This window comes from Trichechus manatus, unplaced genomic scaffold (genome assembly GCF_000243295.1).
Source record: "Trichechus manatus latirostris isolate Lorelei unplaced genomic scaffold, TriManLat1.0 scaffold00085, whole genome shotgun sequence".
Classification (NCBI taxonomy): domain Eukaryota; kingdom Metazoa; phylum Chordata; class Mammalia; order Sirenia; family Trichechidae; genus Trichechus; species Trichechus manatus.
This window is the reverse complement of record NW_004444021.1, coordinates 9,001,540-9,026,682: the sequence shown is the minus strand read 5'-3', so window position 1 is coordinate 9,026,682 and position 25,143 is coordinate 9,001,540. Positions and strand designations below refer to the sequence as shown.

The window sequence follows — 25,143 nt, the reverse complement described above, 5'->3', positions numbered from 1 at the left end:
TGGTTGGGACCAATTGATGCATCTTAGATGGCCGCTTGCAAGCTTTTAAGACCCCAGATGCCAGTCACCAAAGTAGGATGCAGAACATTTTCTTAACAAGCTTTGTTATGCCAGTTGACCTAGATGTCCCCTGAAAGCATGGTCCCCAGACTCCTACCCCTGCTATTCTATTTCTCAAAGTGAAACAAACACATCTTTAAAGAAAAAAAAAAAACTTTCTGCATAACCACAATACCATTATCTGCCCAAACAAAATGAATAATAATTTTAAAGTATTATCTAGTATCCAGCCCATGTTACCCTCAAACTGGCTTTTTTTTTCTTCTCCCAAACTGGATTTTAAGCTAGTTTGTTTGAACCAGGATGTTGACTCTCTTAAGATTTCTTTAATATAGAACAGTTCTCCTTCCCTTGCTACCTTGTTTCCCACCTTTGCTTTGCTGAAGAAACTAAGACAATAGTCTTAGTTATCAGGAGGGACCAGCCCCTGGAGAAGGACATCATGCTCGGTAAAGTAGAGGGTCATCAAAAAAGAGGAAGACCGTCAATGAGATGGATTGACACAGTGGCTGCAACAGTGGGCTCAAGCATAGCAATGAATGTGAGGATGGTGCCGGACCGGGCAGTATTTCATTCTGTTGTGCTTAGGGTCCCTGTGAGTCGGAACTGACTTGACAGCACCTAACAACAACAACAAGACACAAGTCGTATAGACTAGAGTGTTATACCTGCACTTGTCTGATTCTTCTCTGTGGCATCCTTTGCCTTGTTCCTCTAGTTTTTGAATTTCCTACAAATTGTAAGATAGATCTAAAGACTTGTTTCATTTCAGGTTAAACCCCAAATACTTCTGGATCTTTTCATTTTGTGTCACAACTTCGAGTTGTTCCATTATTAATGATGCTAAGATTGATCAGTGTATTCAGATTCTAGGGGTTTATTGTCGTTTTGTTTGTTTTTTAAGCAGAACCAGAGGTTGACTTGACAACAACAACAAACTAACTGGGATAGCATGAAGTTTTTGTGAAGATGCTTTCATAACTATTGCTAGGATTTGTGGAGTGCTCTTCATATTCCTCAAAGCAATTAATAGAAAGCATTCAATAAATATTTATATGTTTGTGTTTTAAAGTTTTCAACATACTCCTTTCTTTTATGTTTGTTGTCCTTTAATTGTGTGAAAACATTAGACATTTATTTTTTTTATTCCAGGTTTTCAGCCACTGATGTTACAAACAATAAAATATTGGAGCATACAGTTGAGGAAAAGACTTAAGCCAGGTTGGTAAATAATAAAAGGATAAAGAAATAATAAAACTACCATGTATTCTTATAAAGGACGTTATTGGGATAAATGGCAAAATTGGAATATGGACTGTAGAGTACTGTATCAATGTTAAATTTCCTGAAGGTGATAATTAAACTGATATTATATAAGAGACTACTCTGAAGTATGGATTATACCTCAACATAAAGAAAAAAATCCTCACAACTGGACCAATAAGCAACATCATGATAAACAGAGAAAATAGTGAAGTTGTCAACAGTTTCATTTTACTTGGTTCCACAATCAATGCCAATGGAAGCAGCAGTCAGGAAATCAAATAACGTATTGCATTGGGCAAATCTGCTGCAAAAGACCTCTTTAAAGTGTTTAAAAAAGCATGTCACTTTGAGGACTAAGGTGCACCTGACCCAAGCCATGGTGTTTTCAGTCACCTCGTATGCATGCAAAAGGTGGACAATAAATAAGGAAGACCAAAGAAGAATTCATGCCTTTGAATTATGGGGTTGGTGTAGAATATTGAATATACCAAGAACTGTCAGAAGAACAAACAAATCTGTCTTGGAAGAAGTACAGCCAGAATGCTCACTAGAAGTAAGGATGACACGACTTCGTCTTACATACTTCGGACATGTTATCAGGAGGGACCAGTCCCTGGAGAAGGACATCATGCTTGGTAAAATAGAGGGTGAGCAAAAAAGAGGAAGACCTGCAGTGAGATGGATTGACACAGTGGCTGCAACAGTGGGCTCAAACATAGTAACGATTGTGAGGATAACAATTGTGAGGATGACACAGGACCAGGCACTGTTTCCTTCTGTTGTACATAAGGTCTCTGAGAGTCAGAACTGACTCAACAGCACCTGACAACTCTGAAGTATCTAAGGGTGAAGAGGCATGATGTATGCAACCTCCTTTCAAATGGTTCATGAAAAATAAATGATTTGTAAATAGGTGTGTGTGTATGTGTGTAGGTATGATTTTGGTGAAATTGTAGATTAGTAGGAGCTCCTATATTGCTAGTGGAAGTATAAATTGGTCCAACTTTTTTGGAAAGCGTTTTGGCAGTTTATATCATGTTTTTTAATTGTTTAATCCAGCAGTTTTACTCTTTCTCCTGGAGTAATTGTAGGAAAGCTACAAAAAAATACATGTATAGGTGTATTTATATCAGAATGACTTACAATTGAAACACTGCCAACAGCCTAAATATCTGATGATATGAGAATGGTTGTGTTGTGTGCTATTGAGTTGATTGTGACAGGGTAGAACTACCTCATAGGGTTTCCTAGCCTGTAACTTTACTGGAGTGGATCACCAGGTCTTTTCTTGTGCGAAGCCACTGGTGAGTTCAAACTGCCAGCCTTTCAGTTAGCAGCCTAGTGCTTAACTACTGCACCACTAGGGCTGTGTAATTAAATATTGTACAATCATGAACAATGCTAAATCTACATTTATTGACACAGGATGTCTATTGTATATTTTTATGTGTCAAAGCAAGCTACTAAACAGTATGTATAATATCCAATTTTTGTTTTTCAAAAAAGGTCCATATACACAGACACATGAATATGTATATGTGTTTGATTAGTATATTTAGATGGATGTAATCTGCATGTATGTGTGTGTGTGTGTGTGTGTGTGTGTGTGCGCGCGTGCATAAACATCTGGAAAGGTGACACCTGTATGTTTCCAGTGGTTATTTTTGAGTAGTAAGTTTCTAAGTGATTTTTGTACTTTTTTTTAATATTATTTAACTTTTTAAGAAGAGTATATATTACTTTTCACATCACATTTTTCTAAGATATTTCTCTTATTCGGGTCATGTGCTTTTGATTTTATTGTAAACCAGTGCAACCACTTTTGGTATGCAGTACAAATAATGCTGTATTTGCTGGTACTCTGAGGTTAAATGCACAGATTCTGTGCCTTGTTGGTCAGCTGTTTTCATTCTGTTACATGGCTAGGGTCTGTTTCCTTAATTCTCTGTTAGCTGCCTTACAAATAGATGCAGCTTACACAGCTTAGCTGAAGTACTCACCATTATTGGAAAATCAGAGAGCATGCTCTGTTAATGACAGTTGTATAGTACTTTTGTATATAGAATTTATATATTTACATTTGATAGAGGTCAAAAACATGTTTTTTAATATTAATACTGATTATTATTGTTATAGTTTATTTAATTTTTAACAGTCCATTTTGAAAGCATTTTTTCCTTTAACTTTCATTTTACATTTTGCTTTTTTTAACAGGTTTCTCTTCAGTTAGTTAAAAATATGGACCCCGAAGCAGGGGGACCAGAGATTGTCAAAGTGACACCTCTTCAACAAATGCTTGCCTCTTGTACTGGAGCTATACTGACATCACTCATGGGTAAAATAATGTTAGTGATATATGTAAATCGTGTAACTTTGAATGAAGCGATGATTCCGTTTGAATTTGCCATCTATGAAATAATGATTATAGTATTTTCTTCCTTCATCAGGATGATAACATGAAAACAACCCTGGACAGAGAGTCAAGAAGGTTGAATTATAGTCCTTGCTTTGCCGTTCTCAGTGTGTGGCACTTGGGGCTAGGCCCTGGTTATCTCTGAACTTCATTTTTTCATCTGAAAATTAGGAGCTTAGGCCAGGAGTTCTTTGAGTTCCCTGTCAACATTAACATTTGATGACTCTGTTATTCTCTTTTTTAAAAAGGAAGCATGAAGATGGAATAAAATATTAGCGTAATGAATAATACAGAATTAGGGCAATTCACAGTACCAACAATACAAATTATATTTTGCTTTGCTTACATAAACACTGAATTTCTTAAATTGCTCTGGACCACATTTTTTTCAGTTTCTTGTAGTCAGTTTCTTATAGATACAGCCAGCAAATGTAATTAGGGCATAGCATTTTAGTAATCTTAAGATAGCTGGTTAATTTAAATGACATAATATGATTAGAAACAACATATACTAATTCATTTATAAAGTAATATCTTACTTCAGCTCAGAATTTTGGGGTTAAAAGGCCTTTAGAGATCATCTAATGTGACTTCCTAAACGGAAGGAAAAGTTTTCTTAGAACCACTATTTGGCATTTTTCTCTGCTTCAATAAAATATAGCATGCTAATTAAAACTATTTTCCTTTGCCATATTGTTCCCAGATGGAATAACCAGGGCTTCAAACCAGTTCATTCCGGTTCGACCCCCTGCTGAGAATTTGCCTCTCCACTCCAGATGTACTGAATCAGAATCTACATTTTATCAAGAATCACCTGGGACTCTTGATAAACTGTAGATTCTGATTCAGTATATCTGGAGTGGAGAGGCAAATTCTCAGCAGGAGGTTGAACTGGAAGGAACCGGTTTGAAGCCCTGGGAATAACAAAACCTAGTGGTAAAGATAATTTGTAGTTAGCTTTATCAAATCTGCATTAACTCTGGCTTTTATTTGGTACAGGTGAATTTAACAGATTAAGAAGACTAATATTGTTTGATTATTGATTACTTGAATCCAAAGTTAACTCAAATATTTAAATAGACTTTTGGAGTTTCTATTTCTTGCCTTAGAGCACATATTTTCTTATAAATGCTAGTATTTTAGTTTTAAGGCTAATGGAATAGTTGAAGTATTTTGAGTGACAGTTGAGTATTTGTGAGAAGTAACTGTCTTCTCATTGGTCTTCTTTAAACAAAATTTAAGGACAAAATAACAGAACATTACATTCAAGACAACTTTAAGATAAATAATCTTACCCACTCTATAGTCATGAGGAGATGTATGATTTGATATAGTCCGTGTTCTTTGGGAAAACTTCTGTACGGTTTACAGATTGTTGTTGTTGTTAGTTGCCATCAAGTTGATTCTAACTCATGGTGACCCCATGTTTCCAGAGTAGAACGGCTCCATAGAGTTTTAAAGGCTGTGACCTTTTGGAAACAGATCACCAGGCTTGTCTTCTGAAGCACCTGTGGGTGGGTTTGAACCACCAAACTTTCAGCTAGTAATCAAGTGTTTAACTGTTGCACCACTCAGGGACTCCCCAATTTACAGGTATCACTTGTCAATTGAAATTTATGTATCTTAATAGTGACACCTCTGGATGTTGTTAAAATCCGACTCCAAGCCCAAGGCAACCTCCTCCCCAAAGGTATGTTCACTAGTTACTCAGAAAATGTTTTTTAAATGTTACTGCATTCATTTTTGTTTCAATAGTATTTTCTTTGTTAATTTAAAAAAATTGATGCCTCTTTATCTTCATGCAGAAACATTTTTTCATCACTTAGTTGCACATGATGTCTAGGTGGAGAACAAATATATCACATATAATACTCCTATGAACCTACCAATAAAGGACATATAAACAGTAGGCTGAAAATTAAAGAAAGGGACCATTATATATTTGGCCATAAGCCACAGGTAAGGACAGAATTATACTTGCAAGGAATCTTAGAATCTAGCTTCATCCTTAGTCCAAAAGCCATACCCATCTTGGAACATTCATGAAAGCCATCCAACAGTTGCTTGAATACAGTGAGGATTGGAAATTCATTACATTATCAGGCAATTTGATTAATTATTTGACAGTTGACATGGAATTTGAGAAGAAAATTTTTATATTTTTATTCGATGGGCAGAAATAGCAGTTCCTTGATCAATCTTTTAAGCTTTATGAAGATAATGGTATTTTAAAACTTGTTTAAATCGCAGAAGACAGACTGGACTATAAGAAAGTTGGCTCATATATAAATGCCATTATGTCTCACAGCAGTGAGATGGAATGAACCACAGGTGTATTTCAGAGAAAGGAGGAAAGGATAGATGGATTATAGGAAGTTAACAAAAAAGTAAATTAGTTTCTTACACATTAAAGAAACTTAAAAGCAGAAAAAGGCTCTTAGATGTATATATTATGAAACTAACAGAATTATGTATATTCTAACAGAAGATAATTTCAGGAGCAAGAATGAGTTCAGAAATGGAAATGAGTTGGTATTAAAGAAGTTGTAATGAGGTGGAAGCTGACAGATGGCTAGACTGAGTGGTACAAATACAGAGAAAGGAACAAAGCATACCATTATTTATATTGATTCAGAAGAGCTTTTTTTTCATAATCTATTTTTGTTGGAATTTCCCCTGTGCATCACAGAATTTTCTTCTGGTCAAATAGAGAAGCGTGCACTGATATTCTCTTTAAACAGGGTTTTCCTCCTTTATCTTCCCTCTCTATTCCTTTGGATAACCGAAGGATTTATTTCTGTTTACATTTGTTTAATACAGGTCTGAAAGTGTGAAACCCACTAACTACTAAATTACTATCCACAACTGTGAGTTTAGAGCCTGGTGCCGTATTATTAAGCAAATCAAATTAATTATGTATGTTTCATCCTAAAAGACAGATATAGTTATTTCTGTTTTCATAACTTTGTAGTATCCTCATTGTACTTTCAGTTTGTTCATGTGTGAAAGACAATTGAGTGAAGTAGTTGTTGACTGTTGAAATCTTTTTTGTTAGGACAATGCTTTGTATATAGTAATGGACTTATGGATCATCTATGTGTCTGTGAAGAGGGAAGCAACAAAGTATGGTATAAGAAGCCAGGATGTTTCCAAGGAACGTTGGTAAGGAGATTATATTATTTATAATCACAGTATATTTTCTATTTTTATATTTAATCTTACATATGAAAGATTTTTCCAATTGCAGGAGAATAGAAGTCCCTTTTATAGCTACCACACTTATCCACAGTTAAAAGGTAGATAACAAAGTAGGAACAAGAAAGTACTTCTTTGCTTTTTAACTCTTAGTTAACTTTTGTTTAATTGGTTCAGCTTTTTATATAGAAAGAAAATTTGGTTTCCCCTTTCCATCAAACTTTTTTTCTGACTCAAAGGAAGTGAAGGGCTTTAAAGTGGAAAATGGTAATAAATATTATCTAATCCAACTCTATCAGTTAACAAATGAGAAAACTAAGCCCAAAGGAGGTTAAAAGATTTGCTCTAGATGTCTTAACAAGTAAGTAAAGCATAGAAAGGATCTTAAAAGTTATGTAGAACTGCCTACCCAGTGTATAAACATTTTCCTGAGTGGTAGAAATACATCTTCTCTTTAATGCTTTTGAGATTAGTGCACTATCGGTGTAATGCCCACTTTGCTCTTTTTAAAAAATTAAACTTTTGTTATTTTCAGATAATTACAGATCGCATGCGGTTATAAGAAAAGAATACAGTGTATGCCATTTACAGATTATCCAGTTTCCCCCAGTGGTAACATCTTGCAAACCTATATATAGTGCAATATCACATCCAGGACATTTACATTGATACAGTCAAGATTCGGAACAGTTCCATCAGCACAAAGATCCCTCCTGTTGCCTTTTATATAACCACAGCCATTTCTCTTGTGCTCCCACCTGCTCCTTAACCCCTGACAACCACAGTCTGTTCTCCACTTACATAATTTTCCCATTTCAAGAATATTATATAAACAGAATCATAATGTATGTAACCTTTTGGGGTTGCTTTCTTTCCCCCCACTAGGCATAATTCTCTAGAGCTTCATCTAGGTTGTTGCATTTATCGTTTGTTCCTTTTTATTGCTGAGTAGTATTCCATGGTATGGATGTACCACAGTTTGTCTAACAATTCACCCATTGTTTTAGAAGGTATTAAACTTTGTCTGAACTCAAATTCCAAACTCTGACTCCCCTGTGGTGGGCAGCAGGCAAAATGTTTACTCAGCCCTCAGCTGCTGCTTTTTTGCCAGGTCCCTTTGCTGTCTTCCCAGCCAATATTTGTGGCTGATTTTATATGCAAATTTGGGGACTTGTGCCGTATGCAGCTTCTTCTCTTCCAGGATTTCTTTCTTCCTTAACTTTCTGATTATGGTTCTACCTACCTCCCCCAGTGTCTGTATTCTGCTGCCTCAAGCGAGTAAATGTCTGTTTTCTTGCCACCAAGCTGCAAGCTCGCAAATCTCACCCATTGTCTCTTAACAGTAGACTTCCCTCCAGTTCTGCCTGCTTTTGGCTCCTCTCCAGAGATTTCAAATAGTGAGCTTTAATAATATTTTTCTCAGTTTTCACAATTGTTTTCTTTATGAGAGTTTATCTGACCAATTCTCTGCCATTACTTTATTTTCTTTATATAATAATCTTTGAAAAGCTTGATTTCTGATCCTTAAGTAAAACAATCTAGAACTGAGTAATAGAGAGTTGATTCTATAAGCAGGAGGTATCATTCAGAAATGTTTCATTTTACTTTTGTTTGAAAGTTGAAGAAAAATTCCTTTTTTTTTAAGAATAATAAAAAAAAAGTTACTATTGAGTCAGTTCTGACTCATGGCAACCCCATGTGTAGATATACATAAATCCAAACTCTCATATTTTAGAAATAAATGCTTAAAAGAGTCAAATTACCAATCAATTATCCCTGTACGTTTTTTATATATCATGTTCAGGGATGTATTTTGACTACTATTTTGTATTATAATTTTAGGATGCTTTTTTGAAAATCATTCGAAATGAGGGCATTAAATCCCTGTGGAGTGGCCTTCCCCCTACCCTGTAAGTTGAAATTTAATATTTTTCGTACTAAGTGATAGTCGTTTTATCTTATAACCAGCATGGTTGCATAAAGTCTTGCATTTTTAATATTAGAACTTTTTCACTTTCTCAAGTATTATTTTGTGGGTTCCATGACAACCCATACATTTGGTGATTCACTAGAAGCATTCACAGGACCTACATGAAGTTATACTACTGGCTGTGGTTTTTTACAACAAAAAGATACTGTAAAGGGAAAAAAATAAAATCAGGCTTTGACCAGGTGTAGGCTTCTAAAATCATCCCTCATGCAGTCTCAGAGGATGTGCTTATCCTTCTAGCAGTGAACTTCAGCAACATGTGCTAAATATTTCTTCCCAGGGAAGCCCACTAGAGTCTCAGAACCAAAGGCTTTTATTGGGGTCATGTAGGCACATTTTGCCTGTATGACTAGCCGCAATTGCCAATATTCCAGAACTCCAGGAGGAAAGCAGGCATTTACCATAAATCACATTGTTTGGACAGAACAACTTCAAAAAGTTGTTTTAGTGCTCCGAACATACAAAACAACCTTATCATAGGGAGTATTTAAGAGCTAAATTCCCAGGAGTTGGTCAGAGGTGAGGCCTGCAAGCATAGGCCGTCCTGAAGACATACAAGATTTGAGTGGCCAGGCCTGCTGTGTTAAGTCTTTGCTACACAAGCATAATTTCTTTTTTTTTTTTTCCATGTCCTGAAATTAGAAATTTGGTGTTCATTTGCTTTTCCTTTATCTTACTAAAACATTGAGAAATGTATGCATTCTAAGATATGTTGCAATATGTATACTTCCCCTTCCTAAGATAGTTTTCATTGTCTACTAAATAGCTATTATAGGAATTAATATGATAAACTAGTAAGGCTGAATGTAAACAATTCTAAATAATGCCTTTTTTTTTCCCTCTGCCTCATTTCTAAGGACTCAGTTTATGCTTTTTATAGAGCCAACTACTTAATTTTGAGGCAAATTTTTTTTTTCTTTTAAAAAAAATTTTTTTATTGTGTATTAGGTGAAAGTTTACAGAGCAACTTAATTTCCCATTGAATAGTTTGTACATAAAATGTTCCATGGCCTGATTTCATTTGCCACAATGTGTCAGCACTCTCCCCATTTCCAACCTAGGTTCCTTGTTTCCTTTTGCCCTGATTTTCTACACCTTTCTGCCTTCTCATCTTTGCTTTTGGGCAAATGTTGCCCTTTTGATCTCATACAACCGATAGTTGTAAGGAACAGGTTCCTGTTGGGTTTTATTGTTTATTTTTTGGGCTGTCTGTTTTTTGGCTGAAAGGTGGTATCTGGGCATGGCTTCAGTTCCAGTTCAGAAGGGTGTCTTAAGGCCATAGTTTCGGGAGTACCTCCAGTCCCTGTCAGACCAGTAAGTCTGGTCTTTTTTGTGAATTTGATTTTCTGTTCTACAATTTTTCTCCCACTCTGTCTAGGACCCTCTGCTGTGATCACAGTCAGGAGGCAAATATTTTTAACAACACCAAGGTTATAAAGTTAGTGACAGATATAAGACCAGCAGTCAGTCCTACTCCTAAATTCTCATAATTAAACTTTACTTTAGAACATTAGACATCCCAAAGTATGATTTGTGAAAGTATTGTAGTTAGAGCATACACGTAGACTGGTTTTCTGTTGCTTAAATATTAAACATGTCGTACCTATTTTGTTTGAATTTAACAAATTCAAATTTGTATTCATATTAAGTTAATAATTCCCTTTTGATATTTTCATTTAAAAGAATACATCACTGGAGTCCCTCAAAACTAGTATCTATAATTCTGGTGATGGTAGTTATAATTTATTTCCAGTTATAATAGGTATGATACATAGTCCATAGCTCAAAAATGTTTTATAATTGCTACTATACTTTTTATTTCTGTGATTCTTATGTTATGGTAAATGAAACTGGGAAGGAAGATCTGGGAGACCAGAAACAGAACAAGTCAAGGAGATAGAGAAGTGTTCTCATTTGTCTTTTCCTATTTGTTACTTGAGCATGTGCTTTGTATGTGATCTGAGTGTGGGTATATAACACTTATTTACTGCTATATATATTGTAACTTACTTTCACAAGTAGAATGTAAATTTGTAGAGGGCAGATACTTGTCATATCTTTTTATTGCCTACTAAGTTAAGCACTAATGAAAACCCTATGGATTACTATGGTCCAATTCCATTGTGCATGGGGCTGGGCTGAATCGGGAGGCAACTCAGTGGCAGCTAATAGCAACAAATTAGGCACTAGCAATTTTTAAAATAAAAGAAGAATTAATCTCATAGGCTGATTTGTTGAGGTTTTGGGTTATGCAAAATTTAAAGGTTTTACCTTCTATTTAATAACAGTTGGGCATGTTTAAGACCTGATAATTTTGAACAACTGTTTGTGTATTTCTAACAGAGTGATGGCAGTTCCTGCCACAGTTATTTATTTTACCTGCTATGATCAATTAACTGCTATTCTGAGATCTAAATTAGGAGGAAATGAAACCTACATACCAATTGTTGCTGGAATTGTGGCCAGATGTAAGTAAGAAATATGCTCTATTTTCATTTTAATTTCTCTTTAGAGTTTATTATTATTTAAATTTTAATATTCACAGAGAATTTACAGCATAATTGGTAATCGAATCACATACAGAGTATTGGTATTAGACATTTTGCATTATAGTTTGTACTGATTTGTTAATATCTCTACTCTAGAAGTCACGTGGTGTGGTAATTGCCATTAGAATGAGATGGGATCAGCGCATCCCTCTCAAATCTTAGACAGGGATTTTAGAATGATATCAGGATTCATTCTGATTCACCTGAACAAGCAAGGTGTCATTTGGGACCACACATGATTCAGGCCAGAGTCGTGAATCATTTTCTTTGTAGACTTTGGGATTCAGAGTTTAATCAGAGTGACACACAAAATAAAGGATATTACCCATAGATCAGTGCTGTACTAAAAAACTGTATGTATGAGTCTAAAAGGTCAACATTTAATCTGAAGCAAAGATGAGAAGGTAAGGAGGTGGGGAAACTGGAGTACTGGAAATGGAACAACCAGAACACAACTAAAGAAAATGTTGACACATTGTGAAAAATGTAACTAATGTCTTTGATCAGTTTCTGTGGCAGTTGTTAAATGAGAACCTAACTTGCTGTGTACACTTTCACCAAAAACAATAAAATATTATTAAAAATAATAATAAATAAGGAAGTTTGTCTTTAGGCAGGACATTTGTCTCTGTGCAACGGAAGTAAGAGTTATTGGGACACTAACCAATGTGATAAATGGAGAAAATATTGACATTGTCAATGATTTCATTTTACTTGGATGTACAATCAGTGCCCATGGAAGCAGCAGTCAGGAAATGAGACGATGTGTTGCATTGGGCAAATCTTCTGAAAAAGACCTCTTTCAGGTGTTGAAAAGCAAAGATGTCACTTTGAGGACTAAGGTGTACCTGCCCCAAGCCATGGTGTTTTCAGTCACCTCACATGCATGCGAAAGCTGGACAGTGAATAAGGAAGACTGAAGAAGAATTGATGGCCTTTGAATTAATGGTGTTGGCAAAGAATATTGAATATACCATGAACTGCCAGAAGAACAAACAAATCTGTCTTAGAAGAAGTACAGCCAGAGTGTTCCTCGAAAGCGAGGATGGCGAGACTCCATCTCACGTACTTCGGACATGTTATCAGGAGGGACCATTCCCTGGAGAGGGACATCGTGCTTGGTAAAGTAGATGGTCAGGGAAACAGAGGAAGACCCTCAACGAGATGGATGGACACAGTGGCTGAAAAAGTGGGCTTAAATATAGCAATGATTGTGAGGATGGCACAGCACAGGGCAGTATTTCGTTCTGTTGTACATAGGGTCCCTATGAGTCAGAACCGACTCACCAGCACCTAACAACAACAACAACAACAGCAATGAGGCTTTTGTACTAATCTATTTCTGGAACTGCCCTTCAAAGAGTTGAAACCAGAAAAACTGCCATTATATTGACGTTGTTGTTAGGTACCGTCGAGTTGGTTCTGACTCATAGCAACCCTGTGTACAAGATAACGAAACACTGCCTAGTCCTGTGGCATCCTCACAGTTGTCATTGTGCTTGAGCCCATTGTTGCGACCACTGTGTCAACCCATCCCGTTGAGTGTCTTCCTCTTTTTTGCTGACCCTCCACTTCACCAAGCATGATGTCCTTTTCCAGGGACTGGTCCCTCCTGATAACATGTCCAAACTATGTGAGACGAGTCTCGCCATCCTTGCTTCTAAGGAGCTTTCTGGCTGTACTTCCAAGACAGATTTGTTCATTCTTTCGACAGTCCATGGCATATTCAGTATTCTTCGCCAACAGCATAACTCAAAGGCATCAATTCTTCTTCGGTATTCCTTATTCATCGTCCAGCTTTCACATGCATATGAGTCGATTGAAGACACCATGGCTTGGGTCAGGCGCATCTTACTCCTCAAAGTGACATCTTTGCTTTTCAACACTTTAAAGGGGTCTTTTGCAGCAGATTTGCCCAATGCAATGCGTCGTTTGATTTCTTGACTGTTGATTCCATGAATGTTAATTGTGGATCCAAGTAAAATGAAATCCTTGTCGACTTCAATCTTTTCTCCATTTATCCTGATGTTACTTATTGGTTCAGTTGTGAGGATTTTTGTTTTCTTTATGTTGAAGTGTAATCCATACTGAAGGCTATAGTCTTTGATCTTCATCAGTAAGTGCTTCGAGTCCTCTTCACTTTCAGCAAGCAAGGTTGTTTCATCTGCATATCGCAAGTTGTTAATGAGTCTTCTTCCAGTCCTGATGCCATGTTCTTCTTCATATAGTCCAACTTCTCAGATTATTTATTTAGCATACAAATTGAATATGTATGGTAAAAGGATACAACTTTGACACACACCTTTCCAGACTTTAAACCACACAGTATTCTGTTGCTCTGTTTGAACAGCTGCCTCTAATCTATGTACAAGTTTCTTGTGAGCACAATTAAGTGTTCTGAGATTCTCATTATTCTCAATGTTATCCATAATTTGTTATGATCCACACAGCTGAATGCCTTTGCATAGTCAACAAAACACAGGTAAACATCTTTCCTGGTATACTGTGCTTTCAGCCTGGATCCATTCGACATCAGAAATGATATACCTCATTCCATGTCCTCTTCTAAATCCATCTTGAATTTCTGGCAGTTCCCTGTCGATGTACTGCTGCCATCGCTTTTGAATGATCTTCAGCAGAATTTTACTTCCTAGTGATATCAGTGATATTGTTTGGTAATTTCCACATTCGATAGGTTCACCTTTTCTCAGAGTAGGCATAAATATGGATCTCTTCCAGTCAGTTGGCCAGGTAGCTGTCCTCCAGATTTCTTGGCACAGATGAGTGAGTACTTTCAGCACTGCATCCATTTGTTGAAACATCTGAATTGGTATTCCATCAATTCCTGAAGCCTTGTTTTTTGCCAATGTCTTCAGTGTAGCTTGGACTTCTTCCTTCAGTACCATCAGTTCTTGATCATATGCTACCTCCTGAAATGATTTGTACGTCGACCAATTCTTTTTGGTATAGTAACTGTGTTCCTTCCATCTTCTTTTGATGCTTCCTGAGACGTTTAATGTTTTCGTCATAGAATCCTTCAGTATTGCAACTCGAGGCTTGAATTTTTTCTTCAGTTCTTTCAGCTTGAGAAATGCCAAGCGAGTTCTTCCCTTTTGCTTTTTTAACTCCAGATCTTTGTACATATCATTATAATACTTTACTTTGTCTTTTTGAGCCACCCTTTGAAATATTCTGTTCAGCTCTTTTACTTCATCGTTTATTCCATTCATTTCAGCTTCTTGACATTCAAGAGCACATTTCACCGTCTCTTCTGACATCCATTTTGGTCTTTTCTTTCTCTCCTGTCTTTATAATGACCTCTTGCTTTCTTCATGTATGATGTTCTTTATATTATTCCAGAACTCGTCTGGTGTTTGGTCATTAGTGTTCAGTGCATCAAATCTGTTCTTGAGTTGGTCTCTGAATTCAGTTGGGATATACTCAAGGTCTTACTTTGGCTCTCGTGGACTTGTTCTAATTTTCTTCAGCTTCAAACTGAACTTGGATATGAGCAGTTGATGGTCTGTTCTGCATTTGGCCCCTAGCCTTTTTCTGACTGATGATTTTGAGCTTCTCCATCATCTCTTGCCACGGATGTAGTCGATTTTGTTCCTCTGTATTCTGTCTAGCAAGGTCAACGTGCATAGTCGCCGTTTATGTTGTTGAAGAAAGGTATTTACAATGAAGAAGTCGTTGGTATTCAAAAATTCTATCATGTGATCTCCAGTATCGTTTCTATCACCAAGACAATATTTTCCAACTACAGATCCTTTTTCTTTGTTTCCACCTTTCTCATTCCAATCACTAGTAATTATTGCATGTTCGATCAGTTTCAGACTGCAGAAGTTGGTAAAAATCTTCAGTTTCTTCACCTTTGGCATTAGTGATTGGTGCATAATCTCGTATGATATTCGTATTAACTGCTTTTCCTTGTAGAGGTATGGATATTATCCTATCACTGACAGCATTGTGCTTCAGAATAGATCTGGAAATGTTCTTTTTGACGATAATTGATGTCATTACAGATTTGATTTTAAGTTTTACAGACATTTCAGAATAAAAATTTTAAACATCATGAAATATTCATTTTTACACGTGTTTTTGCATATTACATGGCTTTTTTTTTTTTTTTTTTTTCTATTTGCTTGTCTTTATTAGTTGGTGCAGTAACTGTGATAAGTCCACTAGAATTGATTAGAACCAAGATGCAGTCTAAGAAGTTTTCTTACCAGGAACTGCATCGATTTGTCAGCAAGAAAGTGTCTGAAGATGGTTGGATTTCCCTTTGGAGAGGCTGGGCTCCTACTGTTCTTAGAGATGTACCTTTCTCAGGTAGGAGTTGTCTTACTACACTCTGCCAAATTTTAGGTAGTAACTAGATTTTAAACCCTTTTAAGCTTAAAAGTAAATTGTCTTCTTTAGTTCAGTAGTGGGCTCTCAGGTCTTTATGAGTCTTTATTAATGAATGTTTCTAATTTAAGCCTTATTTTCTATTTGTATTTAACTCTCTTTTAAAGATTAATTGATATGATTTTGTTTTCAGAGAATGCAAACTACCTTTAAAATTATTCTAAATAAGTCATAATTAGTAAGGTAGGTAAACTACTACAAATCTAAATATTGTAAAATGTATTTAAGACCATGAATTATATTGACTTCTACTTTTTTCCATTATAAAAGATAAAAACATCATTAAATGAGTAGGCTCTTATAGATCAGATAGGAGATCTTATTAATCATTATAAAATCATGAAAAGGAAAAAGTACAAAAGTAACAAATAACTTGTAGAACTTGCATACTGTAGTACTATTTCCGTTAGTAGTGTTTCATAGAAGCTTCTCCTCAAGACCTGAAAAAAATACTTATTGGCGACCTATATTAACATTCCTATTTCTTTCTTTTTCTCTTTTTATTTCCTGTGTATGTGTGCTGTTTTTTGTCTACATCTCAACCCATCCTTCCCCTTTCATTAGTATTTTTCTTCAATCTTTTGTTTTCAGTTTTGCTGTTTAGAAACATACAATATGTAATTAACCATAGATTCCTAGGCCAATTATTCTTTCTTTACTTTTTTATTATATGGTGTTTGTTACATCAAAACTAACACAGAAGTAAGTTATGAAGTATATTGATGAAATGAATACCTGTGAACTTACCACTTCAACCTATAAACAAGAACATTACGATTTCTAAATCATGAAACCATGTATGTGCTCTTCTACTGTCCCACCCCATAACCACTATACTGAATTTTTGTTCGTCATTCATTTGATTAAAAGTACTAGTTTTACCAAATATGTATGTATTACTAAAAAAAAAAACTTTTTAGTTTTGCCTGTTTTTGAGTTTTAAAGAATGTTTTTTAACCCTAAAATTTTCCAAAGATTCACTATTATTTTTATATGTACTGTGTTTTCTTCCTTTTTACTCTTGTTTATATATGAATAAACAAGTGCTGTGAACGTTTTTAAACAGTTTCTTGGTGCATATGTACAAGAGTTTCTCCAGTAATGGCTTTTCTGGTTCACATAAGTATGTGCATTTTTAATTTTACGAGGTAATGTCAAATTCTTTTCTAAAGTAATCGAAAGAATCTATATGTCCACCAACAATGTATGAGATTTCCTGCTGCTTCACACCAGCGCTTTTATTATCAAAGTTCTTAATTTTTGCTTATCTAGTGATTTTAAGTGGTATCTCACTTTAATTTGCATTTTCCTGATTATTAATGAGATCAGGCACTATTTTATTGGCATTCATTTATCTGTATTGATTTGGGGTTATGAATTAAAATAGGGATTCAGTCTCATTTTCCCCTTTATGGATAGGCATTTGCCCTGTTTAATATATTGAATAATCATACTTACTCCAGAGATCTGCAGTGTCACCTCTGTCACATCAAATTTTCATGTATGCACGAGTCTGTTTTATTTGTAATTTAACCCTGTGCCAGTACCACATGTCTAAATTATTATAGCTTTATACCAAATCTTGATCTCTTGATGACACCCTATTTTTCTTCCCAAGTGTCTTTATTTCTCAGTGCTGTTATAACAGAAAGACCACAGGTGGTTTGCTTTCATGAACAGAAATTTATCTTCTCAGTTTAGGAAGCTTGAAGTCTGAGTTCAGGGCACCAGCTCTAGGGGAAGGCTCTCTGTCTTCTCTGGTGGAAGATCCTTGTTTCTTCACCTTCTATTCCTCATTCCTTGGTGATCTTCATATGGCATGGCATCTATCTTCCCCTATCTGTGCTTCCTTGCTTCTGTGCCTAATCTGCTCCTTTTATATCTCAAAAGTGATTGACTTAAAACACACTCTATACTGATATGGCATCATTAACATAACAAGGAAAACCCTGTTCCCAAATGTGTGACTTCCAGTCGATTTTCCCTCATAGTGACCCTATAGGGCAGAGTAGAACTGCCCCATATAGTTTCCTAGGCTGTAATCTTTACAAAAGCAGATTGCCACATCTTTCTCACTTGGAGCAGCTGATGAGTTCGAACCACCAACCCTTTTAGTTAGTAGCTGAGTGCCTAACCATTGCACCACCAGGGCTCCTTCTCCACAGCTATAGCAGTTAGGATTTACAGCACATATTTTTTGGGGGGCACAATTCAATCCATAATACCTAGGAATATCTTTTTTATTCTTAGGCCCTAACTTCTACATATGAATATTAGAATTATCTTGTCAGGTTCCATGGAAAATCCATTTTCATTAGAATTGCATTTTATCTCTAGATCAATTTAGGGAAAACTGACAACTTTATTATACTGAATCTTTCCATCCACAATCTTGGTATGTCTCTTTATGTTTATAAATTTTCTTCATAGTCTTTCAATAGAGATTTAAAGTTTTCTTCATAAAAGTTGTATACATCATTTTTATTTTAGATTTGTTTATAAGTACTCTTTACACCCCCCTCCCCTCCCAACTTTTGGTAGCTATTTCAGTTTTTTAAAAAAGTGTGTTTTCTAAATATTTGTGGCTGGTCCAGTTATAATTGAATTTTGTCTATTTATATCCAGGTACCTTTTAAAACTGTTATGGGTTCTCATTTGTCACACTGTCTTTTGGGTTTTCTATGTAGACATTGGGTTTTCTATGTAGACAATAATAGTGTATGTAAATTATGACTGTTTTGTTTCTTACTATTAATCCTTTTTACCTTTATTTTTTTCCTCATCTAATTGCTGCCTAGCACAGTTTTGAATAGCAGTTAACGATAATGTGCATCTCTGTCATTTTCTTCATTTTAAAAGAAATAGTTCTGTTATTTCACCATTAATTATTATTTTTGCTATCGGTTTTTGATATATATCCTTTATCAACTTAAGGAAGTTCCCGTTTATTCCTAGTTTTCTGAGAAATTTCATTGCTTTTAATGAAAGAGTTGAGTTTTATCAAATGTTTTTCCATTTTAGCTTATCACGTTTTTTCTTATTTAATCTGTTAATGTTGTATATAGCATTTAAAGATTTTATTATATTAATTTATTATTTTATGTTTATTATATAGCATTTTATTCTATACTTTTGTATTACTGGGATAAACCCAACTGATTGATAGTATATAATCTTTTATGAAATACTTCTGGCTTCAGTTTGCTTATTATTTGTTGTTAGTTGCTGTTGAGTCAGCTCTGGCTCATGGTGACCTAATATATAACAGAATGAAATGTTGCTCCTGCACCATTTTCATGATCATTGGTTTGTTTGAGATCATTTTGTGGCTATTGTTTCAATCTGTTTCATCTCATTGAAGGTTTCCCTCATTTTTGCTGACTCTCTACTTTACCAACTACAATGTCTTTTTCTAGAGTCTTTTCTGATGAAAAAATAAGTGTGCTAATGTCTTGCTATTCTTGCTTCTGTGGAGCATTCTGATTGTATTTCTTCTAAGACTGATTTGTTCGTTCTTCTGGTAGTCCACATTATATTCAGTATTCTTCCCCAGCACCACAATTTGAATGCATCAGTTCTTCTGTCTTCCTTTTACATTGTCCAGCATATGAGGTGATTGAAAAGACCATGGCTTGAGTCAGGCACACCTTAGTTATCAAAGTGACATACTTGCTTTTTAAAACATTAAAGAGGTCTTTTGCAGCAGACTCTCCAAAGCAATACGTTGTTTGAATTGTTTGCTGTTTCCATGGACATTGATTGTTGATCCAAGTAGAATGGAATCATTGACAACATCAATTTCTTTTCCATTTATCATGATGTTGTTTATCAATCCATGCTTATTATTATTTGTTTAGGATTTGTACACCTATGTTCATGAGCAACATTGGCCTATACTTTTCCTTTCTATTACTGTCTTTGTCAGGCTTTGGAATTAAGGTCCTACTTTACTGATACATTTTGTCATAAGACTGCTAGAATATTACTGAGAATTTGGTTCCTTTTTTTTTTTTCAATCCCATCTAGTATGTGTGTAAGCAGAAAGCAGGGTGTGTCATGGTTAGAATTTCTTTTTACCTTTAATGTATAATAACATCATAAATCTTTAAAGTTCACATTTTATTTCTAAATATGTATTCCTTTTATTCTCTGTCATTATAGCAATGTACTGGTATAACTATGAAGTTTTAAGGAAGTGGTTGTGTGAGAAATCTGATTTATATGAACCAACATTTATGATCAACTTCACTTCGGGGGCATTGTCTGGTTCTGTGAGTTTATTCTTTTGTGGTTGATATTTCAGAATCATGGTAATTGTCAAATTATTTAAAATAGAACAAAATATTATGTAGTATTTCATATATATTGAGATAGCACTTTTGAGCTGCACTGCTTTAAAAATTTTCTAAGCATTTACCATCCTTTTTTTTAAGGAAATAAGTTATTAGCCATTAAAATATTTGAAAATGTACTTTGTTTCTATGTTTTTATTATATTATAAATTATATTTTTCTGAGAAAGTTTTGAATTTGTTTGATCTGTTATTATAATAATAATAGCAATACTTCAAATAGTGCTTTATTACTTACAGAACATTTTACAGTACATTAGTTCATTAAATACCAGTAGATCTGGTTAGGTAGTATTTCATGAGGTATCATCCCATATCTATAATCAGATTAAATAGAAGCAGTTTTATCCTCTGTTGCTAATTCCTGTTTCTTTGGAAACATTTCAACTTGTTAAGTACTTCATTAAAAAATTTCAACAAAAATTACAATCAGAGAAGGGAGGAATCTCAGATGATCGTTTTTGGGTAATAGAGAATACACCTTTCCCACCCCTCCGCGTAATGAAAGTCATGTAGAGGACTTCATTGATGCAGACTTTTATCACCATGACTTTGGCCACAAAGTTTTCTTATACTCACATACTTTCAAAATGAATTTGTGATGACTTACAATGAGACATAGACATACTGGAACCACATAAAAACAAGAGAGAAAGGGGTAGAGTGAAATGATGGAGACCTGCAGAAAAATACTGGAATAATTAAGAAAACCTAGGCTATGAGAAGCTACTGTAGCGAGTGTAAAATGTAGGTAGGGATATTCTCAGGTCCAAGCTCTGTCCAGTTTAAGCCTAGTGGATTGTAAGCCTATTGAGCAAGAAAAGCTATGAGGATTGTTGAATAGATCAAAAGAATACTGGGTTATAATACAATGACTCCAGTATGTTGTTCCAACTTCTCAGCAAAAAAAGTTCTCTATTTTACTATCTACCCTGCTTAACTTAAAAAAATTTTCTAAGATTTTCTTTATTTAATGATCTAGAAAATGTCACTACCTTTGACATTTTTCAAATAAAGATTTTTCTCTGCAGCAGAAAAAGCATATCAATGTGACAGTATCCACGCTTTCTGTCAGAAAGCCGGATCGCTCAAACCGTATCATTTTAGAAAGTGTGAAAGAGGTTTATATAACATTGTAACTACTTTTTGCTGGTGGATTGTAGAGGTGGAGAAACAATTATTTTACCTGAGATCTTTGAAATTGATTTGATTGATTTTAAGAACTTAAGTCAACAAATTGGTGGGGTGAAATGAAATATAAATGATCTTAAGGTGCATTTTATGAGGATATTGGACAAACATTGAGAAGCAAAAATTAGAAATCAAATGTTACTTTTCATGGCTGTTGTGCCTATCAAATATTGTGAAAACATTTTTAAAGCAATTTATTTTTTTAAAAGATCCCCTGTGCTTAATTAAAGCATTATAGAAATAGTTGTTGAATTGGTTGCTTTTGAGAAAACTTTAAAATATTAGTGAACTCGCAATGGAATATTACACACTGATAAAGAATAACGATGAATCCATGAAACATCTCATAACATGGATGAATCTGGAAGGCATTATGCGGAGTGAAATTAGTCAGTCGGAAAAGGACAAATATTGTATAAGACCACTATTATAAGAACTCAAGAAAAGGTTTAAACAGCAGAAGAAAACATTCTTTGATGGTTACAGGGGTGGGGAGGGAGGGAGAGAGGTATATTCAGTAACTACATAGTAGACAAGAATTATCTTAGGTGAACGGAAGGACAGTACACTACAGGAGAAGTCAGCACAACTGGACAAAACCAAAAGCTAAGAAGTTTCCTGAATACAGCCAAACACTTTGAATGACAGAGTAGCAGGGCCGGGAGTCTGGGGACCATGGTTTCAGGGGACATCTATGTCAATCGGCTTAACAAAGTTTATTAAGAAAATGTTCTGCATCCCACTTTGGCAAGTAGCATCTGGGGTCTTAAAAGCTAGCGAGCAGCCATCTAAGATGCATCAATTGGTCCCAGCCCACCTGGAGCAAAGGAGAATGAAGAACACCAAAGACACAAGGAAGATATTAGCCCGAGACAAAAATGACCACATAAACCAGAGACTCCATCAGCCTGAGACCAGAACTAGATGGTGCCCAGCTACCACCAATGCCTGCCCTAACAGGGAATACAACAGAGAGTCCCTGGCAGAGCAGGAGAAAAGTGGGGTGCAGAACTCAAAGTCCCGCAAAAAGACCAGCTTGATGGTCTGACTGAGACTGGAGGGACCCTGGACATGGCCCCCAGCCTCTCTGTTAGCCCAAAACTAAAACCATTCCCAAAGCCAACTCCTCAAACAAAGATTAGACTTGACTATGGGACATAAAATGATACTCGTGAAGAGTGTGCTTTTTGGCTCAAGTAGCTACATGAGTCTAAATGGGCAGCTCCTGTCCGGAGGCGAGATGAGAAGGCAGAGAAGGACAGAAGCTAGTAGAATGGACATGGGAAATCCAGGCTGGAAAGGAGGAGTGTGCTGTCACAGTATGGGGAGTGCAACTAGGATCACATAGCAGTGTGTCTGTAGAGTTTTGTATGAGAAACTAACTTGAACTGTAAACTTTCATTTAAAGCACAATAAAAAAAAAAAATATAAGTGAACTATTGTAACTATATTGATAAATAGGTTGAAACCTATAAATAAAAGGTCATGGAACTAAAAGTTAAAAGTCTGTTTTATTTATTTATTTAAATTTAATTTTTTCATTCTATTTTTTAAAACATTTGCTGGAAATTTTTAAATGCTTACTTCAAGTATACATATACCTTCATGTGTAGTAAAGGAATAATGGAACTCAGAGGGGCATCAGAACTTGTGAGCACTTGTTTTGAGGTCAGAAAGATCTAGTTGGGATTCTAGCTCTGCCACTAATAGCTGTGTGACCTCTGGAGAATGACAGAAATTTCCTGAAACTGAGTTTTATTTACTTACTCTGGAGTGTTGTGAGGAATACTTAGGACATGTCTCTAATTTCTTTAATAAGAGCTTCTCTTTAAATATATCTGGTTTCATTTTAAGTTTTGGTTTAGTTATGATTTTTATTATTATCCATGTGAAATAATGTGCTAATTAGAAGAATGAAAAATATTTTAGGAAAAATTTAAAGGTAGATTTAATCAATTTTGCTTTCTGATAGTTTGCAGCTGTTGCAACTTTACCATTTGATGTGGTAAAAACACAAAAGCAGACGCAACTTTGGATGTATGAAAGTCACAAAAGTAAGTTCAATTAATTTAAAACGTTTTTAAGATGCCATAAATTTTTTTTTTCCAGTTATTAAGTGAAGAATATCTAAAATAGGGAAAACAAGCTTGTTTTTCCCCTGCTGCCTTATTTATTTTAATGAAACTTGTATACTGTTAAAAGTGTAATACCCAGAAAAAATACTTTAAACCCAATAAAAAAATAATGTGATCTTCAAGTCTGATGTACTTGTCTGCCATCAGTTAAGTCTTGTATTTGCCATATAGAAGATAAAATTATCTTTGTTATTCAGAAGCTAAATTGTTTTTGTTATTTTTTCTATATAAACCCACTTAGACCACTTCTCCCATTCTTCATGCAACTACTACTGAGTGCCTACTCTGTGTTAGGCACCACACTGAGACATACAGATAAATGATCAATATCCAAGCCCCCGAAGTACTCATTATCTAGTAGAGGAGAAGCTGCTTACACAGGTATTTTAGGATGTAGTAAGTGCCAGATCCTACTATAGAGGTAATTTTGACCTCATTTACAAGTGTGTTATTTATATTTAGTTTTTAAAAATTTAATCTCTGGTTTCAGCTTTTTAAATGTGACTCAAATCCACCTGTTTTCCAGAGGTTAACTTTTTTCTCTGAACATATTCAGTATTTTAAAACACTTGAGAAATAAAAGAATCTTTAAAAAGTTGTTGTACTTTGCCAGTAAACTTAAGAAAAAAATGATCAATCTTAGTAATAATTAGAAAAACGTCAACTAGAACAGTAGTGAGAGGACTTTTATATGCATTGAATTGTTGGGGAGCATGTGGAGTAGTGGGAACTCTCATGCCCTGCTAGTGAGAGTATAAAGTTGGAACCATTCTTTTGGAGAACGATTTGGCAGTATCAAGATATGTCCTTTGTCCTAGCAATTCCACTCCTATTTATGTGACCTAGAGAAACTTTGAGGAGCCCTGGTGGCACAGTGGTGGTTAAAGCGCTCGACTGCTAACCAAAAGCTCAGTAGTTTGAACCCACCAACCATTCCGTGGGAGAAAGATGTGGCAGTCTGTTTCTGTAAAGATTTACAGCCTTGGAAATCCTATGGAGCAGTGCTATTCTGTCCTATAGGGTCACAGGATTGACTTGACGGGAATGGGTTTGTCTTTTTTTATTTTTGGTTTAGAGAAACTTTTTAATATGTGCAAGGATATTCATTACAGGATTATTAATAGTATCACAAAGTTGGAAACCACCTAAAAATGTCCCTTGGAAGGAAAATGAATCAATTATGATAATCCATATAATGAGATAGCATACAGGAATTAAAATGAATAAAATATAGCTATACTTATCAATGTAGATAATCCTAATGGCACATTACAGGAGTAAATGTGTTTGTGATACCATTTATATAAAGTTGAAAAACACAAAAAGCAAGAGTATATATTGTTTTTGGATATGTTCAGATATAGTAAAAGTTTAAACAGTGCATGAGGAAGATTAAAGAAAAAAGAGAGTGTTTACCTTTGGGGAAGAGAGAAGGAATAAGACTGGGGGGGATATACAGGGAGCTTCAGCTGTATTTGAAAGATACAGTTGTTAAGATTTAATACATTTGGATGGTCATTAAGTGGGTGTTTTACTATTTTTTATACTTTATGCTGGAATGTTTCATAATAAAGTTGATTCTT

At 35.1% G+C, this 25,143-nt stretch overlaps 1 protein-coding gene across 7 annotated transcripts in view; it reads left to right on the top strand.

Annotated features, from left to right (window-relative positions):
• SLC25A40 (solute carrier family 25 member 40) overlaps positions 1 to 25,143 on the top strand; it is a 43,835-nt gene that overhangs the window by 4,433 nt on the left and 14,259 nt on the right. For 3 of the 7 annotated variants that reach the window (XM_023736062.1, XM_023736061.1, XM_023736059.1), the window contains exons 2-10: positions 1,213 to 1,281; positions 3,541 to 3,661; positions 5,370 to 5,429; positions 6,795 to 6,901; positions 8,777 to 8,844; positions 11,268 to 11,392; positions 15,632 to 15,805; positions 20,045 to 20,154; positions 23,398 to 23,479. In XM_023736062.1, the coding sequence (XP_023591830.1) occupies positions 3,565 to 3,661; positions 5,370 to 5,429; positions 6,795 to 6,901; positions 8,777 to 8,844; positions 11,268 to 11,392; positions 15,632 to 15,805; positions 20,045 to 20,154; positions 23,398 to 23,479 (823 nt within the window). In that variant the 5' untranslated portion in view covers positions 1,213 to 1,281; positions 3,541 to 3,564. Of the gene's footprint in view, positions 1 to 657; positions 1,282 to 3,540; positions 3,672 to 3,773; positions 3,815 to 4,599; positions 6,902 to 8,776; positions 8,845 to 11,267; positions 11,393 to 15,631; positions 15,806 to 20,044; positions 20,155 to 23,397; positions 23,480 to 25,143 lie in introns of those variants that run through there. The other 4 variants (XM_004381496.2, XM_023736065.1, XM_023736063.1 and 1 more) reach the window with 4 other exon arrangements.